Source organism: Medicago sativa, chromosome 5 (assembly GCF_051527215.1).
Source record: "Medicago sativa cultivar Bolivia chromosome 5, Bolivia_mono, whole genome shotgun sequence".
Lineage (NCBI taxonomy): Eukaryota > Viridiplantae > Streptophyta > Magnoliopsida > Fabales > Fabaceae > Medicago > Medicago sativa.
The window spans coordinates 77867697-77893859 of record NC_140753.1 but is presented as its reverse complement, the minus strand read 5'-3'; the positions used below and the strand labels follow the sequence as shown (position 1 = coordinate 77893859).

Sequence of the window (26163 nt, the reverse complement as noted above, 5' to 3'; positions counted from 1 at the left end):
ATAGGTTGAATAAAAAATTAGCATCAAAATCAATGACATTCAAAAGCTAAAATTAAGGCGATCAAATGGAGCATGTTCAAAAAGGTGGTCTGGTGGTGGTTTGAAGGAGGGAGGTTTATGTTCATTCTTTTCAAATTAAATGAAAATAAACAGATATGAAAAAATAATTTAAACATGAGAGAAGATAAGGGAAATAAAATAAGTATTGTGTGTTTTGTTTGTAAGAGTATAGGGAATAATGTGAGTTGCCAATAATCTTATAGGTCCGTCGAAGGAGTACGAGATTTTTAGGTAATTATTTTACCAAAAAATTAGATCTAATTAAAAAAACCTCACATTATTTTTAATGTCTAATAAGCATATATTTTGTCAACTCAGCATAACACGTCTGCAATTTTCCACTCTCATTTGCCACCAAAGACAAAAATTGAATGAATTTGAAATAATAGAGGTTGAATAAAAAAAAATCACATGAAAGAGGAAGACATCAAAAAACTAAATTAAAAAATAAAATAAACAAATGACATCCAAAAATAAAAAATAAAATACAGTTCATCGTAATGCTGAGACTTTCAAGGGATGCTACATTGAATTTGATCATTACATTAGACTAAGAAAACCCACTTAAGTGAGTTTGACGCCATATCTTCATCCTAAACCTTAAGACATTAGGTATATAGATCACATCACTTATGTGTCGCTCAACATACACTCTTACCTCCAATATGAAACTTTAACTCAGACTTGACACATTAACTTCTATCCCTCAAGTATGAGACTATCCACTTCAGGGATCTACCACTAGGAACCTTATGGGGTAGTCAACAGTGGTGTGCATTTATCCATTGAACAAAGATCAACCACACAAATGAAAATGATACTAGACTATGTTTGGCGCAGGTGTTCATACTAAAGAATAAACATTTAACTTACCAAAAATTGAGGCTCGATTAAAAAAAAAAACACAACATTTAAAAGTGTCTAATAAACACGTATTTTGTTAACTCAACAAATCACATAAGAGTTTATCCATGATTAAATCCATCAAAAACCAAAAGTGAAGGGATTTAAATTACTAGAGATTAATTTAAAAATATTGCATGAAAGTGAACAACATCTTAAACCTTAAATTTAATATAAAACTTAAACATCTACTCTTATATTGGTCATCTTTCTTTTTTTAGCAGAAAGAGGTAGCAGGATGACTGCTAACCTCTAAACTTCATTAACAAAAGAGAAAAAATACAAAAAGAGACTTGATGCATCAATTATGAAACTTTATTGGTCATCTCACTTATATGTTTGTCAACATCTACTCTTGCATCAACTATGGAACTTTAAGTCAAAATTGACACATTAACATATTTCCCTTATGTGTGAGACTTGATGCATTTGTGATTTGGTGACATAGGCACAACATGATAAAAAAGGTGGATTGATGTTGCTTTATGTAGGTTTATGTTCCCATATTTAATGAAAAGAGAGAAAGGAAATTAGAAAAGGAAAGGATATGAAAAAGCAATTTGAACATGAGAGAAATGATAAGGAAAAAAAAGTTTGTATTTTGTCTGTGGAGGTATTAGGAATAGAGTGAGTTATTGGTAATTTTATGGGTTAGTTGAAGAAATTGGAGATTTATGAGTAGTTTTTACCAAAAAAATAGATTCAATTAAAAAAGTCCCACATCATTTTAAAATGTCTCTTTGTCAACTCAACATAAAACATTTGTATTTTTCATTGTTAGATTCCACGAAAGACTAAAAGTGAAGGTGCAATAACAACCAACAACAACCAAGTCTTATCCTCACTAAGTGGAGTTGTCTATAGAGATTCAATTTTTTAATTTTTTTTTATGTTTGTTGTAGATGCTGACACAACCTTCTTTTATTTTATTTGGGATTGGGACCAAGGCTACCATAAACAAGATTAAAGTTCAAAAGTGAATGTATTTGAAAGAACATAGGTTGAATAAAAGCAATTGCATGAAAGTGAGCGTCATCCAAAAACTTTTATTTAATATAAAAAATTAAGCAAAGAACATCCAAAAATTAAGATAACAATTTATCATAATGTATGGAGTTCCGAGGGAGCCTGTAATGACTTGGATCATCACATTTGACTAAGAGAAACCCCATAAGTGAGATTGACACCACATCTTCATCCAAAACCTTAAGACATTAGGTATATTTGTCATTTAACTTATTTGTTGCTCAATATATACTCTTGCATCCAATGTAGAAGTTTTACTTATTACAAATGACACATTACCATCCCTCCCTTAAGTGTGAGATTCTTTTTGTCTATGATATGGTGAGATAGCAAAATAAGATAAGAGGAACAACATGGTAAAAAAATGTGAGTTGGTGGCTATTTCATAGATGGGTGTCTTTGTTCCTTTCTTTAATGTGGAGATAGAAAGTAAATTAGAAAAAGAAAGAAGAAAAAGGAATTTGAACAAGAGAGGAATGATAAGAAGTAAAACTAAAGAGAGTGTGTTTTATCTATGACAATATAATTAAGAGATTCAATTGTTGGTAATTTTATGAATTTATTTAAGGAATTGGAAATTACTGGGTAATTATGCTACCAAAATAATAGATTCATTAAAAATGTCGCATCAATTTAAAATGTCTAATAAACATGTAATTTGTCAACATAGCAGAACACATCTACATTTTTCCATTGTCAAATCATACCAAAGACCAAAAGTGAAGGAATTTAAAATAATAGAGGTTGAATAAAAAATTGCTTGAAAGCGAATGACATCCTAAAACTAAAATTTAAGATAAAAATTAAACAAATGACACCCAAAAACTAACAAAACAAATCATTATAATGTTACGACTTCCATTGGAACCTACATTGAGTTGTATCATCATATTAGTCAAAGAGCAACAACACAAGTGAGATCGACATCACTTCTTCACCCAAAGTCCTAAAGCATTAGGTATATGGATAATCTCCCTCATATGTTTCTCAACGTCTACTCTTGCATCCAATGTCAAATTTTAACTCATAATTGACAGATTAACATATCTCCATTAAGAGACTCTCCGTGTCTGTGATAGACCACCAAGAAGCACTCCATCCGCCGTCCACAATGTTGAACCGGGATATGATACCACCTCTGGGCTTTACTCATGGACAGATGTATGTCGCTGTGTCAAGAGTCACTTCCAAAAAGGGATTGAAAATGCTTATACTGGATGAAGAAAATCGTGTGTGTACTGAGACCACTAATGTTGTGTACCGTGATGTTTTTCGGAATGTTTAACCTGTCGTTCTTGATGACGCAGGTGGGTATGAGTTTTTTTTTCTCTCTTTTAAACTTCGTTGTAATATATATTTTTTATTTGGATATGAATTGGTTGTTTCTACTTGCAACCATTCTAATAGTTGCGTAAAGAAAGAGTAATGGATTGGTCATGTAGATAAACTACAATTCTGGAACTAACAATTAAGATCACACTTCTTATTTTATTGTATAAAATCCAATGACATTTATTGTTGTGCAAAGAACAGACCGAGTGATCAATTTGTTATAGGGACTAATATGTTATATGGAGTAATATTTTTGATCCTTTTTGACAATATTTTGATCTCATGTACCTTCAGGTGCTGTCTGCTTTAGGTGAGGTGATATCATTCAGATGTACACAGGCTGACGTTAATGGAATTTCTATGGCATTGAAATATCATTGACCAATTGCAATAGGTGCAATGCCTTCTCTTCGACTCCAAAATTTGCCTGATACATTAAGGTGTTTATCTACTGAGATTTCGGTTTTTCTATTATCTGGTAGAGCAACTTCAATATTCTCATACTCAGTTTAATTTTATTTATAATGTCAGCATCCTTCTGATCATTCTCATTTTTTCTAATGTAAGCCGCACTCTTTCAGTGACCATATTATCAAGTATATACTCTGCTTCATTTTTTATACAATTTGCTATATATCCGTCTTTTTTTTTTCTTTGTTCTTTGGAGCGCCTATGTCTATGTGCATGCACATGACAATTTTGTAGTCCTTTTTCAAGCCATATCTGTTGTGTTTTTATAATATGCTTAGTTAAAAAATGTGATAGATAGTTGGTGTTTTTGTCGCTATTTGTTATACTTATTTGTTACACGATTGAATAATTACAAATTCGTGTTGGATATTAAGATGAATCAAGTGTATGCACGATGTTAACTTTGTATATATAAGGGTATCCGCTATAGAAATCATGGAATTTGAAAGAAACTAATCTGATAGAGACGATTCGTTGGGTAGGGACAATTAATTGTATATGCAGCAGTATGCCTCGAGACTCCAACACCCCCAGTTATATGCAGAACATAAAAAAAAAAAAGACTCATATCTCCGTAATAAATTTTAGCCATCCATGTAAAATATTCCTGCATTAAATACTAATATTTCGACGTTGCATCCGTTAAATCATTCCTGTTTAACGATACGAAAATCCAAATAACTATATACGCATTGATATTTGTATATATAAGCAATCGAAAATACGATAACAATGCGTTCTATTTATATATTGTGTATAAAATAATGAATTTGCTATTTAATTAGATTTTATATATAAAAAATAGTCGTAATTCTAGCCCGTGCTTGGCACGGGTTTCCAAGCTAGTTTTTCATCTACCCAAATTAATTTGAGTGTTATAATTAATAAATTAATTTAAGTAAATAATTACGAATTGATTTCAAATTTTTATAAAATTACAGTAAATAATTGTAATCCTTTTTTTTTTCAAGAAAATAATTGTCATCCTTGTAAACCAGTTAATTGTTACAACTAATATAATCAAAATCACTACAAAAAAAAAACAAATATAATGAAAATTGCTGGTAGATTTTTTTTAAATTATATGTTGTGTCGTAAAAATGGAACCAATTCAAAGTACATTGGTACACTAATTTTTAAGAAAATCACGCTTATCGCCTTTTTTTTTTTTGGTACAATTGTCTATTCTCTTTTTTTCTTCTTCTTTAGATTTATTACGGTGAATGTGTTGAGGATACAAAACGCAGAGTATTGAAAAGGGTCTACAAATTTTTTTTAGGGGTTAAATGGGTCTAGTAATTGTTTTGTGTTTATATCTTTTATAAATAAATAAATTCTAAATGGATTGAAATGGAAGCTAATAAATGGAGCAAACCGTACGCGGTTAAAACATTTAAGAATTGTTCCCAATCCGTGTTCCTGACTAATGGGAAAATTTCCTTTTTGTTCCAAAAATAGCATCATCAGCGTAAAATCAAATAAGAGCAAAGTCCTATATAATACTATCACAAGTATAAGCCTTTCATCATCACGTTGCAACCCTAGCAAACAAAAAAGAAAAACAGCTTGTTTTCAATTTTCAAAATGGATCGTACCATTGTGTTCTCTCTTGCATTCATCTGCATTGTTATCGCCGGTGTCGTAGGTCAGTCGCCTTCACCGGCACCAGCCCCCGCTGGTTCTTCTCCAGCTTCATCTCCCACATCACCAGCCCCATCTCCTAACCCTAATGCACCTTCACCGGCGCCATTTTCATCTCCAACACCAGCCCCATCTCCCGCATCACCGGCCCCATCTCCTTCCAACCCTCCCTCACATGCACCATCACCATCGCCACTTTCATCTCCGACACCAGCCCCTGCTCCATCTCCTTCCAACCATAATGCACCTGCTCCAGCGATCAATCCACCGGCACCATCTCCTCAAAGATCCCCACCCAGTCCAACTCAAGGGAACTCACCTCCAGCAATATCGGCTACTTCGGAAACTCTTGCCCCGCCACCTTCCAAGGGCAAGAAAATCTTTGGAAAGAAGGTTAGTTTATGTTCCTCTTTTTGTTGTCATTCCAACATTTAACACACGCCTGGTTTTGTGCTCTTGTTTTTACTTATGTTGAATATATGTTTTTATTCGTCGCAATTTTTTATAGCTCAATTTAGTTCTAACAAAAAATTAAATTAAATTAGTCATGTCAATTATATATATATATATATATATATATATAGAGAGAGAGAGAGAGAGAGAGAGAGAAGAGAGAGAGAGAGAGACAAATACAATTGTAATGATAGAATGACTGAATTTTATGTCATGGATCGATTGGAGTAATATTTTTGTTTAATTACAAAATTGTGATAGGCTAAATGTTGTGCCACGCGCCACCATTTACGATGGATTTGGTTTGTTTAACTCTCTTTTTAAAGAAAAAAAAGTAAAAAACCTATACCTTAGGTCTGAAATAGAAAATATTTGTTTTACCATCAAAGCAAGAGTTATTGGTAAAGATAATTAATTATGATATCATTTATTTATTGTTTTTTTAAGGAATCATTTATTTATTGTTGTTATTTCCTTTCTATATATACATATTTTTTCATCAAGATCCAAAGCTAAATTAAGTAAAGTCATAAAGATAAACTACGTATCATCTGGCTTTTATTTAGAAATATATTCAAGTTTTTTTTTATTACAATATAAATATATTGGAGGTTTTGTTCAATATAAAACAATTATGGTAAAAAATAACAATGATTTAGCATTTCAACTTTCTAAAGCCAATGATGGTTGAAATAATAATGATTATATTTAATTAATTATTTTGTTGTATGTTTACCACGAAAAAATGAGGGTTTTATGTTTTATTAGATCAAACTAATCTTGAAATTTTTGCATTCCAACTTTATTTTTCAGAATGGAGCAGACGCCACGAAGAGCTCCAAGTGGCTAGGAGGTTTAGCTTTAAGTGGGATTGTTGTTGTCTTGTTCTTCTAGATATGATATTGATAGATGTGTTGAATTAATGTAGAAGAAGATGAAATGTTCAAACTTAATGGTTGTTTTATAAACCGTTGCTTTTAATTATCATATTTCCGTATTATAATAACTTTCCATCCTTTTTTTTTTCTTCCTTTCTTTCTTCTTCTTATTTTGTACACCATGAATGTGCATTACACATTTACACAACATTTATTTTGTTACCTTTGAGCTCCTATCATTCAATAAATATTATCGTTTTTCTTTTCTAACAAGGTTGTCGTCATTATTCTAATGCCTAATTTTTTTATTTATTTGAAAAGACCATGAATATGATATTATTAGAATAATTATCATTAAAAAAAGTTGGACTTCGAGAATGTTGCACATCAAGAAACATATGTTTATAACTTTGGGCAATTTTCACCTCAAACCGATTTTGTGAAGTTGCGTTAGACCCAACCAGCCACGATTTTTAAGATGATATCAGAACCTATCCATGATCTTAAAGTCCAATTTTCTAATGATAATTATTCTAATAGATTTATTAAAACACCTTAATCAGAACATAAGGATTGCTTCCATAAAAAAAAAACCTAAATATTGCTATGGAAATGGATGTTGAATGGCAAATGAGGGTTTTTTTTTTCATTAGCTTTCATTCCCTCCACATAAATCACCAACCATATCAGTTTTTTTTTTTATCTCTTTATTCTTGAGTTTACTTTTGACATTGTCATTATTTGAAAATTGGGAGCAGTAAAAATTTAGATGTAATTAGCTACCAAATAATAAAAATTTGGTGTTGATCATTCAACCTCTAAGTGCATAAATTTGGTGTTGATCATTCAACCTCTAAGTGCATCCCATTTCAATTCCCGATTGGCATTAAGGTTTTCTTTCCCTCAATATACTCTCCAATACTAGTTTGAGACCCGTGCCCTGCACTAGAAATGTTTTTTCAAAAATTATTTTGTATATATTAAATAACATATATATTTTTAAAATATTTCCTGTGGTCTTTATTATAAGAAAATTTTCAAAAAAAACTGTGGTCCTATTTATAACAAAATGTCACATCTTTTAAGGTATAGTTATTGCTTAAAAAACATTTTTATCCTTCATTTAATGATTCTCTTTTTAATCTTAGTGGGTGTATTTTTTTTTTTTTGACAAAAAGTGGGTGTATTTTTTCATGAGGATATATTAGTAAAAATATTCAAAAAGTTACATTAATTAATGATTATATTGGTTTTGATGATTTTTGGTTTTGTTTTTTATATTAAGGACCGAAGGAGGTACATAAATAATACCTTAAAATTTTAGGGAAAAAAAGGGAACAGTACAATTAAAGAAGTCTTATTTTTATTTTGTAATTTTGTGTTCACCTAGAAGGTTTAGACTTTTTGACCCCTTCTTCTTTGTGTTACTACAAAAATAGATCAAACACTCTATTTATTTTTTGACCCAAAAACTCAATCCTCTGATATGTGCATATGAAAGGGAAAATTAAAGTTAACCGAAAATACAATTTTTTTAAAATAATTTGAAAATAAAATAAAATTTTAAATAATTGTAACAATAACTCATGTCAATTGATAAAAAGGAGGACTATGATTGTAGTCTAGCGAACCCACGTACATTAATCGCGGGCGCAAACCAGCGAACCCATGTATGAAAATGAAACCATGTAGCAAGAAAGGGTACGTGTGATTGATTAAAGTACCAACCCAGGTCTAAAAATGGAAAATGATAAACCATGAATTTTGTTAAAAAAAGAAATCAAACATGAATTATTTCAAATAGTAAGAAATTAACGTTAGTAGAAAAAATACAAACAATCAATTATCCCAATAATAAATTGGTTTGATGGTAAGTTTGAATTATGTATTTTGTTGAAAATATTTTGTTTTGGAGAGGAGAATATGCACCATTAAATTCAAACAATGTAGATCAACGCTACATAATACATACATGCATAACATAACAATCTAGTTAATTGGAGCAATGCTATACATCAAGAAAGATTTTATCAAAAAATATTCAAGAATGACATGGCAGAATAATCACTCTTAGATTTTTATCAAGAAATTGTTCCGAAATTAATGTTAGCCAATAAAATCTCAGCCTGGCCGGAAATCATGGGATGATGGGTGTTATGTATTTTTTTTTCCTAAAATCTAAGGGTGATTATTTTACCATGTCATTCTTGAATCTTTCTTGATAAAATCATTCTTGATATCTAGCATTTTCCAGTTAATTGAACCCTAATAAGTCCTAACAAATAAATGAAAAATAATTAATCACGGGAAAAATCAAATGAACCCGTCTACGAATATTAAACTACATAGCAGAAAAGTTTATGTGTGACCCATTAAAGCACCAAACCGGGTCTAAAACTGAAAAATGAACCGATCATCAACATAAAAATGGTCCATACCATCAACTACTTGAAGCAGGTTGAAAATTAAATGTAGAATGAATTTGTTAAGTTAGACTTTTATTAAGCAATAAATAAGTAATAACTCTTTAACAAAAAAGTAATAAGATGCTCCATATAGTGCAATATTGAAGCAACACAATTACATAAGTGGCAAATGAATAGTTTTTACTCCAGTGATAAATAGTCTAACTTTTCAGCCTTGAGGAACTCGGTTCAAGACTTGGGCATAAAAAAAACGATGTTTCCTCCCTTTGCATAATAGATGTCCTGGTACAACAAAAAAATTAAGAAATCGTGAAAATAGGTTTTGACATGAAAAGTGAAAATTTGAGATTATGGAGATTGTTTTGAGAGTCTAAATATTTATCTCTTTTTTTTCTTTTCATTTTCAAACTTCAATTTTAAAGTAGAAAAGGTAAGTTTTCTCCTACCACAAACTTATCAGTTTTAGTTGATTATTTATATGGTTTATTTTAATAATGCAAGCATATCATGTCTTTTATTTTTAAAAACATGTATTATCATTTTTTTCCCTATCAAAATAGAAACTGTTATTGTTAGCGAATGCCTTGGGGATTTCACTCTAAAAAAAATCTTTGATCTTGGAGCCCTATTAATAGGTAAGAATTATCATTTCCATAAACAAAATACCAAATAAATAATTAAATGTACTTTTGACAATAAAGGAGCAGAAAAAAAACAGCAAAAAACACATCTTGATAGCAAACAAAGGATAAAAAATACGCAAAAGTGTGTGCTTTTTCACATTAGAGTTTTACATATTTATAGGAAAAATGGACCACTCTCATCAGTGCTCCCATTTGATTTTTCAAAATAGCATCAATTTCAGAAATAAAAAACATCTAATTTACCAATAAATGACGTATTAGAGATACATAGTTTAGTTACAAGGAGTACTAGTCCTATTAGTATATATAGGTGTAACCTCCCCATAAGTGGGATAACTTTCTCATTTGTAACATTTCATTTTCCATCAATAGAAAGAATTCGCAAGCTTTTCTCTCCTTCATCAATGGATGCCATGTTTCATAACATGGTATCAGAGCAAATTTGGTATCCTCCTTGAAGGATTTTTCCGCTGCATTTTCTCGAGAAAATTCAATTTTCTCCTTCTCTTTTCCTTTTCTTTCTCTTTCTAGAATTTTCTTTCTCTTCATTTTCTCGAGAAAACAATTCAATTTTCTCGCCTTTTCTTCTACATAATCCTGGTTCGTTTCTTTCTTTCTTTCTTTCGTTTTATCTCAATTTCATAGTTTTTCTTTGCTTCAATTCTGATTTTCGAGTCTTCTCACTATCGATTTTGCTCCTAATTCAGTTAGATCTCGTTCTGATCATTTTCCCAAATTACTAGGGTTCCGCAATTTTGCAATTCGGTTCCTTCATATGTTCTTGCTATCGCGATTCTGTTTTCGTCGCATTTCATTATTGTTCCTAATTTTGCTTCAGATTTCAATTCCGTTCATTTTTCGATTCGTTGTCCTTGCTTTGATTTCAATCTGTTTTTGTTTCCTTCTATATGTTGTTTGAACGATTTCTTCGTTTCGTTCCTCTACATCAATTCTTGTTACGGTTTGGTCTTGTTATTCCTTTTTATCGCAGTTTTCGATTTGGTTTTCCCCAATTTCTAGGGTTCAATTTCTGTGTTTATATCTTGTTCGAGTTGGTTCCAAGTTCTATTTTCCAATTCGAGGTTTTGAAGAATCGCCGATTTTGCTCGGAGTCTGGTGCTTTTCGCTTCGGTATCGTTTGTGGCGCAGTGCACGTTGAAGATTATAGTTGCGAGAGCACTCAGATTATGTTTGAGGTCGTGATCAGTTTCGATGATTGTGAAAGATTTGAGGTTGTGCTTTGTTGCAATTTGTATATCAATGTGTTGCCGCTACGGTTGCCTTGAACCTCGACACCATTGCTGCATTTTCTGGTACAGTTGGTACAATTGAAGGATTTTGCAGCTGTTGTGCAACTCTTCTGCTGCAATCTATCAGATTTGTATTTCTTTTTGGATGCATAATTGTGTTGGTTCTGGAAGCCTTCACTCTCATCGTTTAGTTGAGTATTGGTGATGATTCATTCTCTTGGGACTCTATGTTTGGACCTCATTGATATTGTTGCTGGCATTTCATATATTTTTTGATGTTTTGGGCTTATCATCAAAGCAATCTATTGGAGATATTGGTTCTGTTTGTGTTTCTCTTGGATAGGGCATTTCTTTGTTCCTAGATCGTTGAAGTTTTTTTTTTGGATTCGTTTTGAGCTGTTGTTATTGACTGCTGCATGATGTTGTTGGTCGCTACATGCATTTTCTTGTGAACCTCTTCATTACTACTGCATTTTCTGTCCATGTTGAGGTACTCTCATATGGTGATTGATGATTGGAAGTCCCAGGCTTATGTGTATGGCATACATTGGTTAGTGTTGCACAATTACCTATCTTTTATTTGTTCATTGAGGTATTGTTCATGCTTATTGGTACTGCTGAGTTTTTGGTATGTTATTACCAAACTTTGAGAAGGCTACACTTACTTTTGTCCACTTTGAGCATGTGGTTTGGTTGCACTATTATGTTGATCCTGTTTGTTCCTTGAGGTGAAGTTTGGACGATGGCATAGGACAGATCTATGTTAATATCTTTGAGGAACATTGATCTTCACCTTGGGTACATTAGTCAAGTAGGCATGGCTTAACATGTGCAGTATTTGAAGAATTCGTGTGCTATTACCATTGTCCTCATTTTCATCAGTTTGGGAGCTATTTGGGCAGACTATTTTCTTTGGATATTTTTTATGCTTCATTCTTGGAAGCATTGGTTTTTCTTGTCTCGGCTTGGCATAGGAGGGCATCACTTTTATCTTTGGAAGTTTGGTCTTGTTGCTTCATGATACTTTTGGTGTGAAGTTTGTTCAACATTTGACCTCCTTCCATTGTTGACTATGGCTCTTCCTTGCATTTGGTTTTTCTTGTCTCGGCTCGGCATTGGAGGGCATCACTTTTATCTTTGGAACCTTGGTCTTGTATATGACCTCCTTCCATTGTAGACTATGGCTCTCCCTTGCACTTCTTTTTGGATATCATCATTGTTTTTTGGATATCCTTGTATTTCTTGTCTTGTGCTTCTATCTTGAGTGATTGAACACTCTTGATGGTTAAGCGTTGTGCCTTAATTGGCTTTGTTGATATTGGCTTCTACCGGATGGTGGTTAAGCGTTGCTTTGATGCTCCTTCCTTCAATTGGTTCAACCTTGAGTTGTGGTTGCTTCTTGTTGGATGAGCACTTGTTTGATATTTTTTTTAGCCGATGTATTTCCGGCATCTTTCCTTGTATTTTCTCACTTCAAGTTGGAAGTGTTTTGAACACCTTCCAACTTGAGGGGGACTATTAGAGATACATAGTTTAGTTACAAGGAGTACTAGTCCTATTAGTATATATAGGTGTAACCTCCCCATAAGTGGGATAACTTTCTCATTTGTAACATTTCATTTTCCATCAATAGAAAGAATTCGCAAGCTTTTCTCTCCTTCATCAATGGATGCCATGTTTCATAACATGACGATCATCGGTCAATCCTTGCATTAATATATCTTTTAAATTGCATTAACATATGATTTTTTTAAGTAACATATGAAATTATGCATGTTGTATATTATTATGTCCATATACACCATATTTCAAAGTTTCTAAATTACTGATATTAGTTGGTGATATATGATCCTTTTTATTAGTGAATATCTCCATAATTTTTTTTTATAAAATATTAATATTGAAAAAACCACCGATGAATTGATCCGAGTGTTGAGAGATTTGTGTAAGAAAAAATATAGTCTCAAGGAGAACCTATCATGTGTAATTTATAGATTCTTCAACCAAAAAACCTATCCGGTGAATTTATTTATAGATTTGTGTAAGAAAAAATATTAGTCACTGTTAAATGACAATAGAAACTTCCAACCGATAACATGGAAACCAAAAGAAAAATGGTAATTCAGAACCATTAAAAACTTTTTTGTTGACTGCATGTGCTATTGATATATTTCAAGCTCAAATAACATTTTATTTGTTTGTTGGTTTGCACATTATATTTCAATGGATATCTCATACTTAAACTTATAATGAGGATAGTGTGATATGTAATGACATTTTTTAGTTTTTAATAGTATGTTTATATTATTTATTATTGATTATTTACATTTGTCAAAAAAGTTACTGTTTAATTACTAATTAACAACTGTAACTTTTAATTCAAACGCCTGCAACCAAAGTTCCTATTTGTAGGTAGAATATTGAAGAAAAAATACATGTGTCAATTAATTTAAACGACTGCAACCAAAGTTCCTATATATGCAACAATGCGAAATAGAATATGAAGGAAAAAAAAATCAATGCATGTGGCAAACTCTATGAAAACACACAAAATAGCTTTTAAGTGAATTGGTAAGTAATTCTTATATCAATTAACTTTTTCTTTGATTTTATACATTAAAGGATAATTCATACAAAATTAAGCTCTCGATACATAAATGAATAGTAACGTATCCACAAATATATAATGCTATACCCATGCACATGAGGTTAGGAAAAAATCAATACATCTAATATTTAGTTTCATAACACATCAAAAGATTATGACATATCAAAGTATAAGAATACGATACCTAGTTTCACCCCTATGCTTAGTAAAAGGAGAGAAACCCTTTGCTTCAAAATTCCAAAAACAAAATTAAAAAAACTTCTCCATACATTGCTGGGTATATTTTGATACTTTTAAAAGCTTGCATCATATCAAAGATATTAGTATTCTTCTGAAAAAGAGACGGAAGAAACGATGTGGTGGAAAGTGCCTGCAAAATTAGCCTATTTATAGGACGATCAGCGATGTAGTTTTGTTAGGTCAATTTTTTTTGTAGTAATTATATTTTAATGAAAATGAATATGCATTAAAATCACATCATGTGACAATTTCAAGTCAACACAATTCTCTCTCAATAATATTCTGCTACACAATTTTATAATAATTTTTACTAATATTTTGTTGCACTTTTTTTCCTTTAGAGTCATTTTCACCAATATTTTACTACGCGTTTTTCTAATAATTTTTACTAATAATTTTCTACATGTTTTTTGTTAGTCATTTTCACTAATAATTGAATTCATTCTAATTAATATTTCAATAATATTCTCTCGTTAATTTTTTGTTGTACACTATTCTTCTCCACGTTTATTTGTAGGGTAATTTTTTTTTTCCAAGTGACCCTCATGGAGCAGACGCCACGAAGAGCTCCAAGTGGCTAGGAGGTTTAGCTTTAAGTGGGATTGTTGTTGTCTTGTTCTTCTAGATATGATATTGATAGATGTGTTGAATTAATGTAGAAGAAGATGAAATGTTCAAACTTAATGGCTGTTTTATAAACCGTTGCTTTTAATTATCATATTTCCATCCTTTTTCTTTCTTTCTTTCTTTCTTCTTATTTTGTACACCATGAATGAAACACTCCTACTAGAAAATTTCCTAGGATATCTAGCATGAGTGTTAAACTCGGTATCGGGTACATTAAAATTACAATAAATAAAAACTCTCTGAACAAAACATAGAATTTCTCACCTGTTAACTCAGAAATAGTACCATTGACGTGTACTTTATATGGTCCAGCTACTTCTGCTTCTTTGTCAAGAACCATCCTGTCGTATAATAACTTGTATATCAATACATCTTTGGCCACTTCAATCAGCTCAAGCATCAACAAAGGTCATGCCATGCTCCATAAGCACTTTTTTTCAAAACATCTTATCCATAGCTTATTGTTCTGCTTTCGGCTTTTTAACTCAAACATCAACTTATCCATAATCTCATCACTTCTGCCATTGCTTCAATTTCACAGAATCACTTTCCTGACAGATTTCCCAAAACGGCTTATTTGCAGCTTATGACTTATGAACGTTCCAATTTCGACTCAAACTTCAATCCAAACTCTTACTAAGTCTATCAAGAAATAAATATTCAATTCTGGAGCGATTCCACCAACTTAACTTCGCAATTCAACTTATTCCGCAAAATTATGTCAAAACCCGTAAGTGACTTTCAGCAGGATTTTCCAAAGTTCAAACGTGTTTTCTGAGTTCATTTTTAATCCAAATCATGTGAAATTTATGTCTAAACTGAAGGGAATTGAAAGGAGAATCCAAAACTGCAATAATAATTCAATTCCAAACTACACAGCAAAAGATACGGATCAAAAACCAGAACATGTCCCAACAACTTAGCAATTCATACCTCAGTCTTTGATTCTTGGTTCTAACTTGGCTTTTGCTTCTTCAACATGCATAGCTACACTTCTATCACGCAGGAAGAAATCCCCATTTGAAGCTTCTAAGTACCAAATCAAAACACCAAAGATCAACAAGCTTACATGTACATGACTTAACACCATCATTTGTTCCTTGTGAACCCACAACAGCACCCTCAAGCTCAAAGCTCACAAGCAGCTCAAACAATCTGAATTGAAAAGGAAACATGGAATTTGGGGATAAAGGTATGATTCAGCTGATGGAGGGAGAAGAGGGAATCCATGGCTTGCTTGTGTCATGTACTTGTTCTAGTGATCAATTACATGTGTTTTCATGTGGATTTTAGTGAGGATTGAGTGGAAGAATCAATGGAGGGAGGGAAGGATGATTTGGCCGAGAGAGAGGGAGAAGAGGTGAAGGGAAAATGTTTTGGAATGTTTTAGAAGCTTGGAGAAAGTGGGAGAAAAATAACCCAATTTCTAAAAAAAATCTTATGTCCCAAATTACCAAATTGCCCTTCAAGGGAAAAGACACAATTATCCTCCGCTAATTCGTAACCACTTAATTTCTCATGTCCGTTGGAATAGTAATACGAGAAACTTACCAAATATCGTCGATTTTCTCAATAAATAATTAATCCTTTGAAAATTATTTTCGTTCTGACATGTACTGATACGACAATTTATTTAAAATTACGCGGGATATTACAATCTACCCCCCTTAAAGAAATTTCGTCCTCGAAATTTAAGAATTTACTTGTTAATAAGCACAAATAATTTCTCCAACTTTCAACTTTAGATTCCAACATACGTCTGATACAAACTGATTTTTTTTTTCTTTCTTACTGACTAATTTAAACTGTATAGGTACCAGCCACTACGCTTCCGCTGCGCCACTCTGATTTATTTCTTCACACCTTACATCATACTCCTTATACTGCGTCTTCTATTAAAGTTTCATTCATCTCTCAGACATTTGTTCTAACTGTCATATACTAGTCTGAGTTGATCAGGCTCAGCCAGACATGACATTTGGAATAAATATCTGGAACCCAATAGTCACACTACATATTATTGAATTCTAATGACCCAAGGCACGATCTGAATCGACCTGCTCTGATACCAAATTGAAACACTCCTACTAGAAAATTTCCTAGGATATCTAGCATGAGTGTTAAACTCGGTATCGGGTACATTAAAATTACAATAAATAAAAACTCTCTGAACAAAACATAGAATTTCTCACCTGTTAACTCAGAAATAGTACCATTGACGTGTACTTTATATGGTCCAGCTACTTCTGCTTCTTTGTCAAGAACCATCATGTCGTATAATAACTTGTATATCAATACATCTTTGGCCACTTCAATCAGCTCAAGCATCAACAAAGGTCATGCCATGCTCCATAAGCACTTTTTTTCAAAACATCTTATCCATAGCTTATTGTTCTGCTTTCGGCTTTTTAACTCAAACATCAACTTATCCATAATCTCATCACTTCTGCCATTGCTTCAATTTCACAGAATCACTTTCCTGACAGATTTCCCAAAACGGCTTATTTGCAGCTTATGACTTATGAACGTTCCAATTTCGACTCAAACTTCAATCCAAACTCTTACTAAGTCTATCAAGAAATAAATATTCAATTCTGGAGCGATTCCACCAACTTAACTTCGCAATTCAACTTATTCCGCAAAATTATGTCAAAACCCGTAAGTGACTTTCAGCAGGATTTTCCAAAGTTCAAACGTGTTTTCTGAGTTCATTTTTAATCCAAATCATGTGAAATTTATGTCTAAACTGAAGGGAATTGAAAGGAGAATCCAAAACTGCAATAATAATTCAATTCCAAACTACACAGCAAAAGATACGGATCAAAAACCAGAACATGTCCCAACAATTTAGCAATTCATACCTCAGTCTTTGATTCTTGGTTCTAACTTGGCTTTTGCTTCTTCAACATGCATAGCTACACTTCTATCACGCAGGAAGAAATCCCCATTTGAAGCTTCTAAGTACCAAATCAAAACACCAAAGATCAACAAGCTTACATGTACATGACTTAACACCATCATTTGTTCCTTGTGAACCCACAACAGCACCCTCAAGCTCAAAGCTCACAAGCAGCTCAAACAATCTGAATTGAATAGGAAACATGGAATTTGGGGATAAAGGTATGATTCAGCTGATGGAGGGAGAAGAGGGAATCCATGGCTTGCTTGTGTCATGTACTTGTTCTAGTGATCAATTACATGTGTTTTCATGTGGATTTTAGTGAGGATTGAGTGGAAGAAGCAATGGAGGGAGGGAAGGATGATTTGGCCGAGAGAGAGGGAGAAGAGGTGAAGGGAAAATGTTTTGGAATGTTTTAGAAGCTTGGAGAAAGTGGGAGAAAAATAACCCAATTTCTAAAAAAAATCTTATGTCCCAAATTACCAAATTGCCCTTCAAGGGAAAAGACACAATTATCCTCCGCTAATTCGTAACCACTTAATTTCTCATGTCCGTTGGAATAGTAATACGAGAAACTTACCAAATATCGTCGATTTTCTCAATAAATAATTAATCCTTTGAAAATTATTTTCGTTCTGACATGTACTGATACGACAATTTATTTAAAATTACGCGGGATATTACAATGAATGTGCATTACACATTTACACAACATTTATTTTGTTACCTTTGAGCTCCTATTATTCAATAAATATTATCGTTTTTCTTTTCTAACAAGGTTGTCGTCATTATTCTAATGCCTAATTTTATATATTTATTTGAAAAGACCATGAATATGATATTATTAGAATAATTATCATTAAAAAAGTTGGACCTCGAGAATCTTGCACATCAAGAAACATATGTTTATAACTTTGGGCAATTTTCACCTCAAACTGATTTTGTGAAGTTGCGTTAGACCCAACCAGCCACGATTTTTAAGATGATATCAGAACCTATCAATGATCTTAAAGTCCAATTTTCTAATGATAATTATTCTAATAGATTTATTAAAACAACTTAATCAGAACATAAGGATTGCTTCCATACAAAAAACCTAAATATTGCTATGGAAATGGATGTTGAATGGCAAATGAGGGTTTTTTTTTTTTTTTTCATTAGCTTTCATTCCCTCCACATAAATCACCAACCATATCAGTTTTTTTTTTTTTTTTTTATCTCTTTATTCATGAGTTTACTTTTGACATTGTCATTATTTGAAAATTGGGAGCAGTAAAAATTTAGATGTAATTAGCTACCAAATAATAAAAATTTGGTGTTGATCATTCAACCTCTAAGTGCATCCCATTTTAATTCCCGATTGGCATTAAGGTTTTCTTTCCCTCAATATACTCTCCAATATAATACCTCACCTCATTATTTACAATGTGAATTAAAATATTTAAACTAATCACCACAATGAACGCCATTGCTTTCAAAAATTCATTCATGTCGTGGCATTGTATATGTATGTGGTGGTGGAGTTTGAGAAAAAAGCTCGTGAGCCGCTAAGTATTGTTTTTATTGTTGTAGTTGTGTTCCAATTTAAAGTGTGTGAATAACGGAAAGAAGGTGAAGAATTTGCATAAGAATAATGAGCATAGAGGTCTTTAGTGGCTGATGCATGTCAGCTATGTCGTAGATTACCACTGTTTGATGTCAACATTTGCTAAGAGGTAGCATAAGGAGAGGTCGAGCTTCCATATTTTGATTGGAGAGATGACACTAACATTTAACGATGTGTCATTTTCCCATCAAAAACCAATGAACCATTTCTTGGATGATGATGGTCCTCTGTCCAAAAATGAGGTGGTAGACCTAGGTGTGTTTAAATTCGAATAAGTCCGATAAGAAACTGCAAATCAAACAAACCCAAACAATAGACCACAAAAAATAGCATTTTGTTTAGATATATTTGGCCTAATTTTTTTATTCAACTGTGATAGATGAGTGATTAAAACAAGTTATTGTGACGAGAGATAATTATTGGTTAGGAGAGATAGAGACAAAGTCACCAAAGTCATTGAACTCAAAGTCACTGAAGTGTTACCCCGACCAAAAGTTATTGAATGCTACTTTAGAACTATTCCCTCCGTTCCTTTTTATGTGTCTTTTTAAGATGAATTTTTCGTTCTTATTTAACTGTCGTTTTGGTATTTTTAAGAGTATGGTTTGTCAATTATACCCTTTGTCAATTATTCTTATATTTTTCAATAAAACTAATTAATGCTATATATTTGGAAAACTATTTTTTTTTAACAAAGTTAGTTTGTTTTGTTTTAAAACAAAATTTGTTTCTTTCTTATCTTCAAACTAAAATAAAATTTTGTTACATATGATAATAGTTCCATGAAGAGTTAAAATTCTATAAATAACACGAGTAGTACTTGTTAAAAATTTCAAGAGATATGCACAATATTTAGAAAATTGAAAATTGTTTGTTTTGAGAGAAAGATAAAGCGCGCAAAAAAATTGGAATTTATTGGAGAAAGAGAGTAGTAACTAACAATTGTTTGTTACATGTTAAATTTATTGGAAAGATAAAGTGTGTGAGAAAAATAGGTAATTATTAGTGGATTAAAATGAGGGTATAATAGGAAAAAAGTGTGCAAAAATACACTTCGCTATTTTTGTGTTAAAATTCTAAAACGACACTTAAAAAGGAACGGACGGAGTACTTATTAGTAACAAACTATACATATTAGATTCAAAGCTTTGTACAATATTTTGCCAAACAACTTTTAACTTAAAAATAGTTGTAAAACTAAAAATAATAAATGGTAACCAAACAATTTTAACTTCTTTCTTAAAGCCCTTAATTTTAACTTAGTTTTAAAGTAGCTTTTAGAGTGTAAAAAAGCCACACCAAACGATGCATAAATTTCCTCAAAGAAAATAAAATGAAAGTTGTTATTATTTTCCTTTGATCGAAACCGAATACATATTTAAAAGTATTTACTAATTTTATAATAATATACTAGCGAAAAGACAGGCACTTACGTGTCTGTCTTCAAGCTTTTTTATTGAGCTAACGCGTGTAGAATATCAACGATATTTTACAGAAATTTTGCCTGTAATTTCTAACGATATTTTTTATAAATTTTTTCATATAGATATTTGTGACTTTTAAATGTAACAAACTCAATATATCATATTTATATTTTTCAATGACAAGAAATATAACAAAAATTCTTATCTTTTTTAATAACACCAACAATATAACATTATTATAGAAAATTTTGTTTAAGGGTATAATTAAAATAACAAAATAAAACAATCCAAAAGAGTTATTTTGGCATTGAATCAAGCGATATTATGTTTCAAATCTTTCAAATAAATTTTGTTACGTGAATCAAGGTTGTTACAGCAAAAACTAAACACCATAAGGTTTTCGGTTTTTCACACGTACCCTATATATATATATATATATATATATATATATATATATATATATATATATATATATATATATATATATATATATATATATATACACCTCCTCAATCACAATAATCATTACAGCAAAAACTAAACACCATAAGGTTTTCGGTTTTTCACACGTACCCTTATATATATATACCTCCTCAATCACAATAATCATATAAGTTTAACAGAAAATTTGAGTAAGCTGAATTGCGGTATGTTTTACTCTCCATTCAAAGTGGAATCCGTGGGTTACGTCGCTCAATGGAGACTCAGCTTTAAGAGCATGAATATGATTCCCCACAGTTTTATCCACACATCCGAAGCTTTCAAGATATCTAAATGGAATTGGTAACTTTTTTCTTTTTCTCTTCTATAGTTCGACAATACATTATTTTATTTTAATTTTGACAATAATTCATATATGACTCTAATCATAAAAATCATATGGTCTGGTATCCGATTATTCATCATAACGTTGGTAATAGTTAAAGTTTATATTTTATTTACGTGTAAATTTGTGAAAATATAAATTGCTAAGTTTTTCATTTTTTTTTTTTACTTCCCAACACAAAGGCACATATCATTCTCGAGGGATTCCCTTTCCAGTCCGGTTACTATCAAATTATATGCAGAAGAGTCCACAAATAATCCACCAATTGCATCTTTCAAATTCCGTATTCTTGACTCTATCGGAAAAAATGGAATAACCTTCGCAGAGACGGGTAAAAAAATCGACTCTCTCTTTTTAGCATGCTTTACTTATAGAATTATGAGTTGGATTCTTTTATTATTTCAATTATATCATTAAGGTTTAAACAAATTTACTTATAAAATGCTATATATTTTGTGTTATTGAAAAGATGATAATTTATATTTGATTTGTTATATCGTTATTAAAAGATTAACCTAATTTGTTACATTCTGAAAGCCACAAACATATATACCTATAATTTTAATCAAAATAAATATTTTTTAAATTTTTTTTAAAAAAATGCTTATATCTATATGAATAGGGACTATGAGTTGGACTTGTCATTATTTCAATTATATACCTAAAAATCTTTGTCTATGAAAATGTTGTTTTTGGTGTTATTGAATAAAACAAGACATATGGTTAAATAGGTATATATAAGTTTATAATTTGTCTTCCTCTTTTCCACAATGATGCAGAAGAAAAAGACAAGCTTTTCACCAGTGAAACTGATGCATTTAACTGGGAGTTTGATGTTCGACTACCTGATGTTACAACATCCTGTGTTGAAGTTGAATTCCTAGATCTCAAGACTGCAAACCCAAATGTACGTGCATTCAATCAATTTATTTGTTCAAGTATCTTACTAATATTGATATAATCATGAAGTATGTATGTTGCACTTTTATAATTTTAGTATTGATATTAGGTTACTATTAATTTACTTCATGTTATTCACTATTTGTTTAAATTTTTTGAATGAAGGATGGAGAAACTAACTCAACTAGGAAAAGATCAACAACCCTTGTTCGAATGTTAAGAGAAAGTATCCACACAGACGCTACAATCAAGCTCGTATCATCGGATAAAATCATAAGAGTTCATCTAGCTGTTCTTGCTGCCCGGTCACCTATGTTTGAATATATGTTTGCACAAGATTCTAAGGAGAATAACATGTCTGTTATTAACATCTCAGATATGTCACCTGAAGTTTGTCAAGCATTCATAGATTATCTATATGACAACATCGACGATGAAGAACTTGTGAATCATAGTTTCGAGCTATTGGTTGCTGCTGAGAAATACGGCGTTAGTGACTTGAGAGAGGAGTGTGAAAAGAATCTTCAAGAAGATATCAACAGAAAAAATATACTTGAGAGGCTCCATGCTGCATATTTCTATCAATTGCCCTACTTGAAGATTAGTTGCGCTCAATATCTAGTGGAATTTGGTAAAATACATGAAATCTGGGATGATTTTCTTGCCTTCCTAAAATTGGCAGATGATGATGTAATTTGCGAAATTTTCCGTGAATTTCTTCCTTAGTTAAACTAGGTTTGAGTACCTTTCAGTTTTGAAAACTTTTGTTAAGAGATTTCTTCTTGATTTCAATGTAGACAACTAAAATAGTTAATTTTCTTGTTTTCTAAATATTGGTTTTTGAGTTTAACATTTATCCCTATGTGTACATATTATTCTTTTTACAATTCAATATGTTGCATTTTGCTTTATTAGAAAATACAAAATTTATTTGTGTGCGTTGTAGCATAAGGGGATTATAATTTTAGAAACCTAAATTTTTGGAAAAGTTAATCATGATTGATAGTAAAGACTCCTCCAATCTATTCCATAGGATAATCGACCTAAATTATATCTTAATTAAACACTTATCCCATTGAATCAACTATGTTTTGATACTTACCTATTTTATCCATTGGATAGTATTAGCTCTAATTTAATATATGTTTAAACCACTAATACTTTTAATTACTCTTAAGAATGCTTCGTTCCTCAAAAAAAATTACTCTTAAGAATGCTTCCGTTTATGCACTAATTTTAAGTTTAAAAAATTTGTGATGTTACAATATCCTACACAATTGCTTGAATAAAGATACATTAAATATTGCTTCTCCCAACTTTTCTCTCCTTTCATTCTTCCATCGTTTAAGGTGGTTTTTGGCCATTTTTTGCATGAAATCACCCTCAGCTGTTTTTTTCTCTTTTTATTTAAATAAGTGGTTATCCGCATATATATTTGCTTCTTCTTTTTTGTGTTTATTTTAAGTTTTAGTAAGTGTTGTGTTTTTTCGTTGTCTTGTGCGACTTTGTATTTGGTCATCGTCATGAGCAATTTTTGTTGATGTTTCCATCTTTGAACAGTGTTTGTTGGCTCAGATTGACATATTCACTTCAACTCATTACATATCTGATGTTGTTTTTGGATTTCCAAACTGTTGTATTTGGATTTCCAAATTCTATTATCTACCGAAGTTGTTACTAGGTTGAGTCACGACCAGGTCGCTCTCTTTAAGACGTTTCGTGGCACTACCCAAAATTGTGCAAGGTAGACTATCAACCACGCCGCCTCCGGGATAAAACAAGCTCAGCTACAACTGTGCGGTTAACTACTGCACTGTAGAAAACCGTTCGAGATATACACCCTCAAATATGGTACTAAGACCACTCTTTAATACTGAAACCACTTTAATATGGTATTATTACCATTCTATATGGTGCTAAGACCACTCAAATATGGTGTTTCCACCATTCTAACCTTTAAGTTCTCCAAACTTTCAATATGGTACTACGACCACTCAAATATGGTGATACCACCATTTCTCCTCAAATAGAAAAATATTTAAATAATTTATATACTGTTAAGATCATTCATAATTCCGACGGGACATTATTATTACGAAAGGGACTATGATCTTAATAGTACTCTATATTCCGAAGGGACTATGAACTTAAGACCACTCTTAATTCCGAAGGGACATTAAACCGAAGAAGGGATTATGGTCTTAAGAACACTCTTAAAATATGGTTCAATCGATTGATCGAAGCCACTCGATACGGTACGTAACCGCTCTATTTGAAACCGAAAGGGACAGAAAGGAGTAGAAGCAGAAGAAACTTGTTAACACAAGTCGGAGGGAGAAGAGAAGAAAAGAATTCCCGACAACTCAATGAAATTCTTTTCGGTGTGTGGAATGCACTATGTGAGTTCTCTATTTATAGGGAAAATTCACAACTAATAAGTGAGAAACTTTGGGAACAAGTAATATGAGAAACTTTGGGAACAAGTAACATATTTCTTTATTACTTTGCGATTAAGTAATTCACATATTAGATCTAGTACAAAAATATCTTAATTGTGTACTAAAATATATTAAATTTAGTACAAAAATATATTATATTATGTACCAAAATATTTTAGCAAAACTTGGGGACTAAGAAAGCACTTTCTAATAATGATTAAATTAATTATTTAATTTATCATTTCCAAATAATAAAATATATATCAATATATATTTTTTCTCTAGTGCTTATGTACCCCCATTAATTAGAGGTACACCCCCACTATATAAACACTACTAATGTGTGTGTTCCATCCGATGTGGGACTTCCACTTTTTTCAATTCACACAACACTAGTTCTACCCAACATGGGAATTTGTGTTTAGTCTTTTTACTCAATTTCCACACATGTTCCAACATCTGATGATGACTTGGACATCAATGTTACAAATCTGAAAACATGAATATTATAATTACTTTTATTTTATCATATTTGTAGGCACTATTATGTTGCTTAGCTGTTGCAAAATTGTTTGATGATTCATCTTTTTCAATTTTTAAAATCTTGAATTTTTAATGATATATATGCGTTTGTCTAATTTGAATGAATGACTATCATTTTTAGGAAGAAAAAAAAATATATTATTTTTTTGCTTTTTCATGATAACTATGCTCTCTCCAACTTTTTAAAATCTGAAGAGGGCGAGCAATAACGGGTAGAAGAGATGAATGCATGTATGTACCGTATCTTCATTTTTCATATATAATTGTTATTCTACAACTTTGCAGTTGAATTATCTTAATATAATGAGTTTCAAGAGAGGGATTGTGAGTTAAAAAAACAATCTAAGTCGATTCTCCATTTCTAGTATATATTCTGCGAGACACCCTCCAAAAACCAATTTGAGTTGGGCCTCAATATCTTCCCCACACCACATATATTTTGTGCTACCCCTCTCGACATCAACTATGTTGTTGCTTCTAGGTCTCGTCACGATGTTCCACGATTAACACTTCATGTCCCGGTGATTTTTCCCTAGAAAAAAAATTATGTATCCGTCTATCTTCGCAAATAAAATTATTCAATAATTTTGTTTGTCTAATTTGAATGAATGACTATCATTTTTGGGAAGAAAAAAAATATATTTTTGTTTTGCTTTTCCTTGATAACTATACTCTCTCCAACTTTTTAAAATCTGAAGAGGGCGAGCAATAGCGGGTAGAAGAGATGAATGCATGTATGTACCGTATCTTCATTTTTCACATATAATTGTTATTCTACAACTTTGCAGTTGAATTATCTTAATATAATGAGTTTCAAGAGAGGAATCTATATACTATTTATTAAAATTGATGCCATGTAAATTTCCATTTTTGCCCCTAGGAGGGGTAATTTGGTAATTTTATAATTCATGGCTTTGGTTGAGTGCCAACTCACCAATGGCCTATGAATTTCCATTTTTGCCCCTAAC

General features: G+C 31.6%; 2 protein-coding genes and 1 long non-coding RNA gene across 5 annotated transcripts; 2 read left to right on the top strand and 1 right to left on the bottom strand.

Annotated features, from left to right (window-relative positions):
- Nucleotides 1-5043: 5043 nt before the first annotated feature.
- On the top strand, nucleotides 5044-6873 carry LOC146925302 (uncharacterized). The gene is made up of 2 exons (XM_085711003.1): nucleotides 5044-5826; nucleotides 6700-6873. The coding sequence occupies exons 1-2, from the start codon at nucleotides 5377-5379 to the stop codon at nucleotides 6778-6780; spliced, it is 531 nt and encodes a 176-aa protein (XP_085567129.1). The 5' UTR covers nucleotides 5044-5376; the 3' UTR covers nucleotides 6781-6873.
- Nucleotides 6874-9245: 2372 nt separating this feature from the next.
- Nucleotides 9246-17412, bottom strand: LOC146925301 (uncharacterized). 3 transcript variants are annotated; one of them, XR_015010468.1, is made up of 2 exons: nucleotides 14824-17412; nucleotides 9246-9472 (listed from the first exon to the last, which is right to left on the bottom strand). It is a non-coding gene; the product is annotated as an uncharacterized LOC146925301 (long non-coding RNA). The 3 variants fall into 3 exon arrangements; XR_015010470.1 differs by lacking the exon at nucleotides 9246-9472 and adding an exon at nucleotides 9947-14075; XR_015010469.1 differs by lacking the exon at nucleotides 9246-9472 and adding an exon at nucleotides 14706-14739.
- Nucleotides 17413-21036: 3624 nt separating this feature from the next.
- LOC146925300 (BTB/POZ domain-containing protein At1g55760-like) lies at nucleotides 21037-22998 on the top strand. Its single transcript, XM_085711002.1, has 4 exons — nucleotides 21037-21271; nucleotides 21497-21645; nucleotides 22094-22221; nucleotides 22380-22998. The coding sequence occupies exons 1-4, from the start codon at nucleotides 21138-21140 to the stop codon at nucleotides 22938-22940; spliced, it is 972 nt and encodes a 323-aa protein (XP_085567128.1). The 5' UTR covers nucleotides 21037-21137; the 3' UTR covers nucleotides 22941-22998.
- Nucleotides 22999-26163: the final 3165 nt, after the last annotated feature.

Coding starts and splice junctions, on each gene's coding strand:
- LOC146925302 (XM_085711003.1), top strand. CDS start 5,377: ATGGATCGTACCATTGTGTTCTCTCTTGCATTCATCTGCATTGTTATC. Junction 5,827..6,699: donor AGAAAATCTTTGGAAAGAAG/GTTAGTTTATGT, acceptor TTTATTTTTCAG/AATGGAGCAGACGCCACGAA.
- LOC146925300 (XM_085711002.1), top strand. CDS start 21,138: ATGTTTTACTCTCCATTCAAAGTGGAATCCGTGGGTTACGTCGCTCAA. Junction 21,272..21,496: donor AAGATATCTAAATGGAATTG/GTAACTTTTTTC, acceptor CCCAACACAAAG/GCACATATCATTCTCGAGGG. Junction 22,222..22,379: donor TCAAGACTGCAAACCCAAAT/GTACGTGCATTC, acceptor TTTTGAATGAAG/GATGGAGAAACTAACTCAAC.